The 12,228-nt window shown below is 39.1% G+C and overlaps 4 protein-coding genes across 6 annotated transcripts; 2 read left to right on the forward strand and 2 right to left on the reverse strand.

The window, feature by feature from the left end:
• Positions 1 to 209: 209 nt before the first annotated feature.
• LOC135162378 (oxysterol-binding protein-related protein 2) lies at positions 210 to 6,215 on the reverse strand. The gene is made up of 8 exons (XM_064120766.1): positions 5,682 to 6,215; positions 4,753 to 4,951; positions 4,386 to 4,495; positions 4,023 to 4,181; positions 3,749 to 3,949; positions 3,194 to 3,494; positions 2,601 to 2,818; positions 210 to 2,521 (listed from the first exon to the last, which is right to left on the reverse strand). The coding sequence occupies exons 1-8, from the start codon at positions 5,705 to 5,707 to the stop codon at positions 2,419 to 2,421; spliced, it is 1,317 nt and encodes a 438-aa protein (XP_063976836.1). The 5' UTR covers positions 5,708 to 6,215; the 3' UTR covers positions 210 to 2,418.
• LOC135162387 (uncharacterized) lies at positions 4,921 to 8,527 on the forward strand. Of its 2 annotated transcripts, XM_064120782.1 has the most exons (4): positions 4,921 to 5,061; positions 7,125 to 7,236; positions 7,305 to 7,881; positions 8,121 to 8,527. In XM_064120782.1, the coding sequence occupies exons 3-4, from the start codon at positions 7,661 to 7,663 to the stop codon at positions 8,341 to 8,343; spliced, it is 444 nt and encodes a 147-aa protein (XP_063976852.1). In that variant the 5' UTR covers positions 4,921 to 5,061; positions 7,125 to 7,236; positions 7,305 to 7,660; the 3' UTR covers positions 8,344 to 8,527. The 2 variants fall into 2 exon arrangements, with proteins under 2 accessions (XP_063976852.1, XP_063976853.1); XM_064120783.1 differs by lacking the exon at positions 7,125 to 7,236 and having other exon boundaries at positions 4,934 to 5,061; positions 7,340 to 7,881.
• Positions 8,528 to 8,590: 63 nt separating this feature from the next.
• On the forward strand, positions 8,591 to 10,568 carry LOC135162798 (cilia- and flagella-associated protein 20-like). The gene is made up of 3 exons (XM_064121658.1): positions 8,591 to 8,721; positions 8,928 to 9,119; positions 9,205 to 10,568. Exons 1-3 carry the CDS (start codon positions 8,638 to 8,640, stop codon positions 9,982 to 9,984), a joined length of 1,056 nt encoding a protein of 351 aa, XP_063977728.1. The 5' UTR covers positions 8,591 to 8,637; the 3' UTR covers positions 9,985 to 10,568.
• Positions 10,189 to 12,146, reverse strand: LOC135162801 (transcription initiation factor TFIID subunit 9). 2 transcript variants are annotated; one of them, XM_064121662.1, is made up of 4 exons: positions 11,669 to 12,146; positions 10,824 to 11,270; positions 10,555 to 10,626; positions 10,189 to 10,470 (listed from the first exon to the last, which is right to left on the reverse strand). In XM_064121662.1, exons 1-4 carry the CDS (start codon positions 11,805 to 11,807, stop codon positions 10,328 to 10,330), a joined length of 801 nt encoding a protein of 266 aa, XP_063977732.1. In that variant the 5' UTR covers positions 11,808 to 12,146; the 3' UTR covers positions 10,189 to 10,327. The 2 variants fall into 2 exon arrangements, with proteins under 2 accessions (XP_063977732.1, XP_063977733.1); XM_064121663.1 differs by lacking the exon at positions 10,555 to 10,626 and having other exon boundaries at positions 11,669 to 12,137.
• Positions 12,147 to 12,228: the final 82 nt, after the last annotated feature.

Here is a 12,228-nt window from a genome sequence, read left to right on the forward strand (position 1 = left end):
CCGAAAGCCGAAGGTGCGCTGTGAAGTGGCTGACGAGCGTCGATAACAGCATTGTGCCGCCATCTTACAGTCATTCGGAGAATTACAGTGACGTTGATAATTTGATCGAGCGCGGGATTCCGAAATATTTGCTAATTTTTAATTGAATGATGAATAAAATATTCAGTGAAAGATGGGGGGAGGGAGAGGAGGATTATTTATATTTATAGAGAGACGAGTTATATTTCATAATAACATTTATTTCTAAATTCTCACTCAATTCTATACACAACTAAAATGACTTCATATAGGCAACAGAATTACAAATAGAATCTCAACATTTTACTTCATTACAACAATGATTGCTATTTCAACAAAATTAACACTCGCGCTGTATCGATCACATTTAACAAAAAAATAAATACTGATACATGGAGAGAAATATTTAATAAAAATTTTGGGCCACTGTTAATTAATTGGCTCTCACAATCACGGTTTTGTTCAAAGCTTTTCGCAATTTTTATTAATCATTTGTCTCCTTGTATTATTTTCTCCGCAGGGAATAAATTTCTTCTGCTTTGGCTGAGCCTAAAAAACATGAATTTCTCTCAAAGCGCAACAATAACTCACCTCAAAACAATTACACTACTCCTATTACATTATTTTAATTCATTGGTTGGATATTTGTTCTGGTGATCGTAAGAAAGCTGCGACTGTGGATATCACTCGATTGGCACAAAGAGTATCAAATGCAAGAGGTTTTCTTTGAAGTCTGAGGTCTGAAGCATTATTTTTACAGTGGAAGCGGTCCTTCAACTACTGATTAATCGGTTAATTTGCATTTTTTATTCATCTAATCTGTTATGCCACGAATTTTTCTGGATTATGGAGGATAATTTCACTACTTACTCCAAGCCTATATTGACTGGAAAATAAATGACAGAAATCAGACCCATCTCTGCAGTCACAAGAGATTGTTGATCTTCATTCTAGTAATTTTTTTTTCAATATTTTTATGTACAGTATTTCAGTCGAGCGGAAGCCTTAATACTGGTAGTGAATGAAATGAAGACTTGGAAAACAATATTTGCAGTTAAAAAATCCCGAAATACTTGTGTTTAAGTGATAAAGTCCCCCAAGAAATGATAAACTTCCGTCTCCCCATATATTGATCCCGACCACTAGTCCATCAAATTGTTGGATCTGCTAAAAGGTCTCTGTCCCTTCTCAACAAATAATAATTATGATACCAACGAAATACGCTGCAAACAAAAATTTAATTTAATCAATTTTATTCGTTTGGGACAACCCAGTGCCTAAACTTCTCATCCTAACGTCTTAAATTTTTGTGAGAACAATATCTGATAATTTCAGTCCACTCACCTCCAGACTTGCGCTAAAGACGTACACCCGAAATACGTAGAACATTAATTGTTATAAAAATAGGGCGCAGGAGCAATTATGCGTCTTTCATTCCGTCGCAACTGGACAAAATTGAAAATTCAGTTGACCCCACTCACTCTTCAACCCACTCTCTAAATACTCACGAGGAGAACATTCACAGGAGAAAATTCCACAGCGATTGGGATTATTTCACCTCTGGATCACTGGGCGTATGTACAATAAGATCAAAATAGAATTTTTCAGTTTCCTTTTCTCACTTTTGTACTTCTGTTATTCCTCTCGTCTCTACTGTTGTTTCCCATTCTTCCTAATTCAATTAACCCTCTCATTTTAGTGAAACTACACAATTGACAAACAGTATCATGGTGAACTAATCAATTAATTTTATTTCACGTACTGAAAATAAAAGAAAAATCTAAAAAATCAACAGAATTTTTATGATATTATATTCGCACGTGTCATTAATTAATTATTCAATGTTTTATTCTGTACTCTCCCACTTGTAAATTTTTACGATGATAATTTCAAGTTTTTCATTGTTATCAGGTGTTGTATTAATGTTTTTATAGTTTTTATTCTTTGTGGTTCGTTCTTGCCGAACGTGTTTATTATAGACATCAATTCTCTTGAGGGCTCTACTCCTGTGTTCAAGATAGCTAAGATATTTTTCGTGGACGAATCCTAGTGAAACGTTGACTCTTAATTTTATTTTCTCCCATTTGTTACCAACTTTCCAAGCTTCCGCCTCTTTCATTAGTAGCCCAGCGCTCGTTATCTCCACAGTTCTAAGATCATTTCAGTGGTTCAAAACTGATTACATGCTCGAGTACTCCCCCATGTCCTTCAATTACTCCACTCCATGATGTTCATCCCCCTCTTTGACAATTTTCGATTCACAATTTTAACATGCACACATTACAATCTGCACAATTGTTCTCGTTCCAATCAACGCATTGATCATACCTTAACGGTACATGAACTCCAGTCAACAATTTATGTTGATAATTTATTTATCGAACACTGTGAATACGGGTCTTAAAAAATATCTTCGATGTCAGAGTAATTGCGGTCCCAATACTCACCTTTGTACAGCCAGTCCTCCAGTCCAGTGTATGGATTTATTGCCGATTGGAACCATCTGAAAAATTCATTAACATTTTTAATTAAGATATACAGCGATGAAACGAGAGGATTAAAAATATTTAACTGAAATTTACCTCGGGAAATTTTCCGGTACTTTTTTGTGCTTTTTCGATTTGCGTGAGTCCCTCTGTTTCTCCTCGAGTCGAATTTTCTCTGTGGCCGCTCCGTCCTGATCGCCATTTTCCAATTTCCTGATATCCGGCCTGAGACGTGAATCCGTTGGACAGAGCGTATTCGCCATACTCGAGTCCATTTCGTTGAGGGACATCGCAAAATGAGTAAACGAGAAATACTGGAAGAATATAATGACGATCGATATTTCCCTCGAGAGCTTTCATTACGCGTTATTCATTTTATTACAATTTTTATGACTAAATCGACTTCTTTGATGAATATCTTTGAATCGAGAGAAGATAGTCGACTTTTCCTCATTAGGATTGAATTTTCTTTTATCCAGATCAAGAGAAGTCATATAAAAAAGATCTCCATTAAAAGTTTCCCATTCCTTTCATTATATGACGTGTTCATGACTTGACAAAAACTTTTCCATCTTCTCTGAAATTTCGCAAGATCTGGGAATAATTTTTTTACCAGCCCCGAACAATTTATTATAACTTTTCCCGAGTAGAATTAAAGCTTTGGAGTCTTTGAATTCATTTTCGCTTACATCTGCACTGTTGGCAGGTCGAGGAGTCGCCTCCCAAAGGGTCAGAGATCCGGGGATTTCATCAACCGGAAGACAATCCTCGCTGTCAGTACTCGACTCATCGATCGCATCCTGATGAGACGGTTTGAAAGCCCCGATCTTGAGGCTATTCAACTTAGCCAGCACCTTTTTATGCCCCGGACTACCCTGGGGGCTCTTGGCCTCGCGTTTTATCCTCTCTAGGGTGTCCTCGTAGAGTGCTGGCTCACACGAGCGTAAACGCTCTGTCCATTTGCCGTAAAGAAAGACGAGACGTTTCCTCCTGCCATTCAGAATTGATATCGTACAATGTTAACGATTCGCCCTGTCAAGATACTGTTATTCTTTATTGAAAATCCATTTTAGACGTTTATTCCACCAGTCGTTAAATAAATTAAAACTCTTAAACATAGAGAGCAAAATAAGGAAACACTTTCATCACTTTATGGTATTCAGATCATGAAAAAGATTTTGTGATGTTACTACTGCACTTCTGAAAAAAAAAATGGAGAAGTGTTTCATCGTCTGTCTACATACTCTGAATCAGTGATGAATCCCTCAACCCGATGTAAATCTTTTCCATTCCACCCAGCACTCTTGAATGACAAAGTTGCCTTGAGATTGCCGCCACCGCACTGTTTTATCTCAAGTGCCCCCAATTGTTCCATCCACAATTGTCCCACCAGTACATTGTGGAGTATGCAGTTGACGTTTTGCCATGTGTACGCCTCCTTCCACCTGAACAATATCACCGTGAATAAAATAAATTAATTATTCATCTGATGGATCAATTAGAGAGGGCCTTGCGTACTTGAGTAATTCCACTGTGACGATTCCCTTGGGATGGACCTCTATATTTTTACCCCAGAACTTGAGCTTTGGGTGGATACTACCGTGGAAGACAAAGTCCTCACCCTCAGCGTGAAAGGCTGACACTGGCGGGTGGTGGGAGACTTGTTCACAAACTATTCTGAAAGCCACGAGGGAAAAATGGAATTCATAAGAATTTTTTCCATTAGTTTCACGGGATTTTCATTTAATCGGCCCTAATGTCGGCTATCAACATTGGTGACTAATATTGTCCCCGCCTTGAGAGTCAACATTGACCCGACGTTGACAGCCGGCAGCGGACGAAACAAAGGAATCATTGATTGAAAATCGGAATTTATAATACCGGAAGTCCTCCCGTTCCAGTTCGTAAGTTTCACCGAGTAATGGATTAAAAGGTTTCCCAAGTCTCTCCCAGTTTGACGCCAGAGCACTCACAGCAAAGGCAGCCACGTACTACGAATAAAGGAGAAGAACTAATTATGTCAGACATTAGTGGTAATATATGTTCTAGAAAAGAAAATCAGTTGAGTTCTCCACGTTATTTATCTTTAGTTATACATTGCATTCAATTATTTAATTTTCCTGGAATTTTTTATGTGCGCAAAACTCCGCATTCCACACGGTGTGAGGATGTGAAATGAAGAACGAGAAGAATTCCAACTTCAGGGGATTGAATTCACAGGGGATGAAGGTAAATGAGAATAGTTTACCTGGAGCCTGCCAGCTGGGGTGGGTTCAGCAGCAGCCAACTTGAGGAGTTTGGCATACTCCATGTACTCAGCAACTCGTTGGAGAAAGGACAGCGGTTCGTTGAAGTTCACCGGCATCGTGATCTTGCTGAGATCCTTGCCCAGCGACAAAACCGAGCAGAGATTCACCTCAGATTGTCCACGGACTGGCAGCGATGTCCTTTTATTTTTCGCAATAATATTTTTCAGAATTATTCCCAATCACATTTTTCAAATTGCGATATTTACGGAAGGATAACCGAGCAGCGATAAATTTCATCTGAAAATCTAGTAAGTTTGCTAAACAATTCTACTAATTTTCTATCATTCTCTGGTCGTCTCTATAAAATTTCCCCGACTCAAATTTTTCCATCTATAATTATATATTCCTTTAATTATACATTTATTTGTTTCACTTTTTCTATGACGTACGTGTGCTAACTAATTGCGTAACTTTGAACCCCTGCTTTTGTCGTCAGTGGTGGTAAATTGCATTTAGTACGTTCGTTAATTTGCGCAAATGCATAATGCAATATGGAGAACAGTCGGGTGTTTCATCATAATTTATTTTCAAAGAGAATTTCGGATGAGTTTTTTAATTATATATGAATTGAAAACCCGGCAAATTTAATGGAATATTAATTTATATTCACTTCGGAAATAATAAGCCTTAAAATGGGCCTCATGTCCTTTCCATTGTGTTAAAATTATGCCACTTTGGTATTTTTTAATCATTTGCATAAAAAATCAACATCTACAGAATTGTTAAATTTGTTTATGTGTAGTTACAAAGTCATTGGAAATTATTACAAATAGCCCCAACATGATCATCACTCCCTCCAACAAATCCAACCACAATAAATACTAAAAAAAATCTCATGCGAAAATCCAATAAAGATAACCGGACAAACCTGTGTGAAGAATGTTCATTGGCCATTGTACGTTATATCTGATTGTGCAGCAAGACGTCCTTGAACAGACTGATGTATAACCGAACCGAGCCCCCAAGCACTTTCCAAAGTATTTTCTGTCCGTTTTCTTTCCACTCTGACGTTTCACCCCAATCGCCAACATTCGGCCAGTGCTCATGACCTCTGCAGCCTCATTATTCCACAACTCATAACCCGAATTATCCTGGAATTATTGGTCTTGGGACTGGGGAGGGGGAGGGAATTGAAGGGGGGGATGGTAGTTGTATTTATAGAGATCTTTTATCTCGCAATATCACCGTGTCATCCCGCTCTCTGACTCGTATCACTTAATCGAGAAAAACGGCTCCATAAATTTTTTTTCTCCGGTTTTTTTAAATTCTCAAGCTCCGAGACACTTCACAACAACAAGTCTGGAATATTAATTTCCCTGATCAGCTGTAACTGTTCACCCCTGTCCAAGTAGAATCTCTGGGACTAGATGGCACGAGTTTTCATCCCCCGATTGGTCTTTGATTGTGTGGCAGGGTAAAATGTCGATAAATTCGGGCATGGGTAGAAGAGATGGTTTGTATGGGTGATGGTACATAAGCGACTATTACAACTGCGGGGGTTGAGCATGCGCTTGTTGTTTAAAAGTACTGAGGGGGTGACTGAGACCGCTGCATTTGAATAAAAATTGTTATTCTCACGATCACTTCATTGTTGTTACGCACATTTGTTGGGAGGGGTGAAGGTGAAGGGGTTCTGTTAAAGCACTGAGGGGAATGATTAATGTTGAGGATTATGGATTTTAAAGAATGGAAAATTGTTATGATTTATTTCCCTGGAACGCACTGAGAAAATTAGGGGTTTTGAAGAAAATAAAATTAGAAGCCCAATGCCACTCAGCCTCACAATCGCTGAGGTAATTATGATTTTTTAACACTGATAGGATTAAATAATGGTAATTTAGTTGTTCCCGGGTATTGAAAATTAGTCAATTATCCTCTCAGATATAAACTCGATTAATCAACAAGATTAACCCGCCAATTACGGCCTCTACGCTGGAAATTCATAAGCGCTTCGATTAAGTGAATTATCCTCCTCGCAACAGGAAAAGGAGAACGGGGTGTAGAGGGGAGGAAAGGGTGAAATGGGCAAAGTTATAATAGGAAGAATCAATGTAGCTTTGTTGGCATGTCGAGCATTGGTTGAGTAAGACGTTTGGTCGATGACCCGACGATGCTACGACACAATAAAATATGAAATTAGACATGAAGCAAACAATTCTTATCCTTCATTCACCCTCCAGCCCTCAGAGAAACATTAAATTATTTTACTTTTCTATTCAATCTCATTTTTTTAATTTCAGTCAATGTATTACCTCATCAACTTTTTTCCATAAATAAACTTTCTCTTTTTTTTCTAATTTTCCAACATCAGGATCCGCATCTAGATCTGTAAAATCTGATGAATACAAACGTAAAAAATCATTTCCCCAACACGTGAGTTGACTTCTCTGGGACAATCGAGATTGAAAAAAATTCTTCCCCAAGTAAATATATCTCAGATATTAAATTATTTTTCTCTGTATTGATTTCCCTTCATAACCAAAATCGATAGCCGTACGTGGCACACAGCGGTTCACTTCGTTACAGATCAACTACCTTCGTTCAACTTTCGAGGGAATTGGCATACAACTATTCCATCCACTGAGGAAGACGTGCTTATTCTCCCAGTTGAGTCCACCAGGCCATCGGATTCAGTTTCAAAATCATAGTGTCGGTGGCGCACTTCCCACCGGCTTTGCAGCTTGCCACACGTAAAATTCAATTTTGATCAATTTCCGGCTTCACTCGATTATTCAGTGAGACCGGCAGCGGAAATTTCATTGAACAAGAGTTTACAATTGAGTTGAATCCCTGGGGGTCTTGAGGTGCTGCCGGGGCGCTTCACAAAGTTGGGAAATTATTTTTAAAATGTCCTGGAGTACGGTGAAGGATCGGTTGAGCCGGAGAGATGCTTCGGATGCTGGATTGAAAGAGGAGAGCCTGGACGGTCAGAGTCCGGAGGCGAAAAGCCCTGGAGATGAGCCGAAAGTGAAGAGATATAGAAATAAACATATGAAGCAGTTTCCGGAGTTGTACAGGAGCGATGTGTCCATTCACCCGAGTTATACTGGATTGAAAACGCTTCCTTAGTGAGTAATTTATCATCAATGATAGTGAATTAATTTTTTTTCTCGCTAATGAGCTGAATTCAAAAAAAATCTGTCCAGTTATTCGGATCATTTCCAGTCAGAAAGAAATGTTTTGACCCGAAAAAATTAATTAAGTACAAGAAAAATGTAATATTTATTTAATAATGAACTTGTTCATTGTGTTATGAATATTTATAAGTATTCAGTACCTTCTGGTAATTTTTTTTTCATCTCCCAAGCTACGTAGTGTGTCGCCGAAGAGCCCACAAGACTCGCAAACAAATCACACGTCAGCTAAATTGGGAGATTAAGCACATGGCGATGATACAGACATATGCACTTGGAGGGGTGAGAATAGACAGGACATTCAGCATTGGATTTCCTCAGGATGCCCTGGTAATCCCGGATTTCGCGACGGATAAGGAGAGAAGACGGATTAACGAATTAGTCGGCATCAGATAGTACCGATTGTTTCATGTTTTTATTCTTTGCGAACCGGTGCGATAAAGAATCGCAAAAGACCATGATTGAAAGCTCACCTAAAATTAAGATATAATTTGAAGATTGCAAATAAATTATCTGAACAATGTGATGTAATGCAATTGCAGCTGGAAAATCTATGAGAGATAATAAAGGAAATAATTCTGAAATAATTCAATTCAATAATTTCACTGAATCGAGGACAATTGAGAGTCGAAATTTTTGTACAGCCAAACCTTCTCACCCCAAAAAAATCAAGTAAAGGGTTAACGAATTATGTTTCGAGGCAAATTTCAACAGCAACGTCTCTCGATTTTGTTCAGCTGCGGGAAGTCCCCTTTGGAGCTATGGGACATGCACGTTAGTAACAGTAAAAATATTAAAAACGTCCAAATTTCAGTTGAACGATCGGGAATTCAATAACAAATATCTCTCGACAGTAACTGATATTTTCTATCGAAAAATCTCTCGAGGAAACCGCAGAATTTTTTAATTAGATCCATAAATAATTAAAGGAACCGTAATCGATTTTTTTGTTAAATTCCTTCACACATGAATCCTCTCAGGTGAAGAACGGCAACATCAGACGAGTTGTAGACGAAGAAGTGGTCTCTCTGGCCCTGGAGATAATCGGAACCAACGTCTCCACGACGTACATATACTCCCCGAAGAACCCCAGAGGCGCCCTCGGAATTTGCCTTCCGTTCATGATCATGATTATCAAGAATATGAAGCGATATTTCACTTTTGAAATCACCGTAATCCCCCACTTTCAACCGTTTATCAAATCAAATTAATCTAAAATAATTAATTTAGATTAATTCCCTGATGATATTACTCTAGATACTTGACGATCAGAACATGCACCGTCGATTTCGAGCGAGCAATTTCCAGACTGTAACCCGGGTCAAACCCTTTAGCACATCCATGCCAATATGTCTCGGCCCAGGTTGGAACCAGGTTCAGTTCAACCTCGCCGAGTTCACACGACGAGCGTACGGAACTAAGTACGTCGAAACGACGAGAATGCAGATTCATGCGAATTGCAGACTCCGTCGCGTGTACTTCTCGGACAGATTGTACACCGAGGACGAGTTACCGGAGGAATACACGCTGCAATTCCCCTCGAACAAGCCGGAGGGGGCTGAACGAGGGTCGAGGACGAGCTCCAGAACCTCCGTAGGAAGGGCCTCGAGGATCTCTGGAGGTTACAGAGAGGGATATGCAGAATACGGAGAGGAGTCCCTGGGATCCTCCCTCCCTCCAAGGACTCCAGCCAGTTCCGAGGGCTCAGCGAGACTCAGCGTTCATGTGCCCCTGGGGACGTACCAAGAGGACATGGATGAGGCGTCAGAGCGGGAATCCGAAGCGGATTCAGAGAGGAAGGTTAAAAGGGAATTGAGGACATCGGTTGAACCTCAGGGGGAGCCTCGAGGGAGTGGAGAAAGCGAAGAGGGACTGCAGGACGTTCTCCCAGATGATGAGAAGGGTGAGGATGAGGATGAAGCGATGGAGGGTGAGAGGAGATCGACGGTAATTAAAGTGAAAGTTGAGCCGACTGAAGAGGAGGTGGGAAATGCCGGAGAGGAGGCGGAGGAGGGGTCACAAATCGAGGAAGCATGAATTAATGAGGTGTAGGAATATTTATTTAGTTATGGGACCAGATGAAGCTTTTTAATATCTCATTTTTACAAGAAAATTTGCTTTTTTTTTGTAAAAATGTTGAATCATTCTCGCAAACGTTCTGAGGAGCCAAGTTGATCTGTTCTCTTTTGCCACACAACTGGGTAAATTAAGTCATGTTAAATAAATCCGACACAACTTGAGTTACAAATTCACACAATGAATATTTTATTTTTCTTCAATGAATACTTCATACAAGATTAATCAAAACGATAAAAGAGATAAAATGACTAATGAAAACATTTGAAATATATCGTGGAAGGGTAAAATTGTAAATATACAATTAAGGTACATCGTAGTCATCGTCCTCACGCTTTCTTTTACCACTCTCCTCCACTTCCATCTTTATAACTGACGTACCCTGGGCAGTTCCCATCGGGATTTTAGCCTTTGAAGATGTCGACGTATTTCCTGAAGAGGCAGAACCTATAATCCAAACATTTAAATTTAAGAAATTCCCTTTTTTCCACGCTATGGGAAGAAATTTTTGTCGGGGATGGTTGCGCTTACGAGGATGGATCCTCACGACGAATTTGTAGATGGAATTTTCGGGAAGGGAAAGTCTCTGGATCGGTTTGGGAACTGGGAAAAAATATCAGTTAGAGGAATAGTGAAGATTTTACAATTATTTTTTTTTCATCAGCACATATCTAAATTTCGCAACGAAATATTCAAGATTTTTTAATTTTGTGAATGCATCGAGGAATTTCATTATTTTCACAAAATAAACGTATCTTTCGAAGGACAAGAATTGCCTATTAAACTAATAAAACTGTTACCTGTTGTAAATTTGAAGACTGGTTTTGGTATTGAAATTGTTTGAGTCCGGGCAATGGTAGACAACGTTGATCCAGGTCTTTTGACAATGGACATTGACTTGTTGGAATCACCCTTGAGCCTTGACGAACCACTCAAGCTATTTCCGACAAGCGCAGGTACCTTGCTTGTCGATTGCTTTTTGGTGAAACTCTTCACTCTATAATTCGCCGAGTTGAGGCAGTAACGGTCTGGAGGAAGTCTAAGGCCATTATTGGGCTTGACGAATGGCAGAGGAATATTGTTCTTCGACTTGGCAACGTCCAGGAGAACGTCTCGTGGAGGTGGGTTCGTGAATGTGCGATCTAGCTGCATTTTCACAGCTAGCCTTACGTCTTCCAGGTCGATGAATTTTTTCTTGGCGTGGTTGGCATAGATTTTACTGTCGTCGAGGATACAAGTGATATAGCCTTGAATAAATCATGTGGAAGGTTATTATTGATGCCAAGAAATAGACTACCCCCTGAGGGTAAAACACAAGCCAGGGGTAGATATAATTTTTGTTTAAATGCATAACAATACAATCGCTGTAATTATTATATCTATACCTATTAACTTGTCCATAAAATTAGAGATGTAAAATAAACAAGAAGGCAATCCTTGTTGTTTCACATAATTTTCATTCACAACCAATAATTCTTGTTTTTATACTCATAACATAACCTATGAACAACCACAAATACATCTCTTTTTCTTCAGACAAGAAGGAATTGTAAATGGAGAGGATGCACCAGTGAAACTCTTTTCATTCCCTCACGAGATTATGATTTTTTTTAATTATAATTTTACCAACAGTGTATGTACTCACGATATGTAAATTCGAGGAGTTGATTGATGACTTTTGGTTCATAATCTGTAATCCCCATATCCTTCATAATTGACATTATAACCTGTGCGTCCTTTGGAACGTGTTTCACGTGACTTATCGACTTGGTTTTGTCCGCCATGTTGTTTATTTTTCATTAGAGATGTATTCAATAACGGTTTTCACTCAGTTTTTTCGCGATTTAGGGCATACAGGGGTTAAAAAACTACGTAAACATTGGAATATTGTGGGGTGGATAATCAGGGACAGTCAACGCGTCAAACGTCGCACGCCATCGCCACGACGAGAGTACGATTGCTTTCGGGTGTTCTCGGCAGTATTCGGGAGTCTTGGAGCCGATGTTGGCGGGGCTCCCTCTTCAAAAAACCACATAAACTATCGGCTAACTTCTTGCGTAAGATGTTTTCCTCATTGGTCAATGTATTCGAGGGGGCAAATTCAACTAGGGCGTGCATTTGGTCTCATTTTTCGACTCACTAGATAATGAATCAATAATTAAATAAATTTAATAAATTATATATTTTCCGGAAGATAATGAAAAA

The sequence above is a fragment of the Diachasmimorpha longicaudata genome, chromosome 5 (genome assembly GCF_034640455.1).
Source record: "Diachasmimorpha longicaudata isolate KC_UGA_2023 chromosome 5, iyDiaLong2, whole genome shotgun sequence".
NCBI classification, from domain to species: domain Eukaryota; kingdom Metazoa; phylum Arthropoda; class Insecta; order Hymenoptera; family Braconidae; genus Diachasmimorpha; species Diachasmimorpha longicaudata.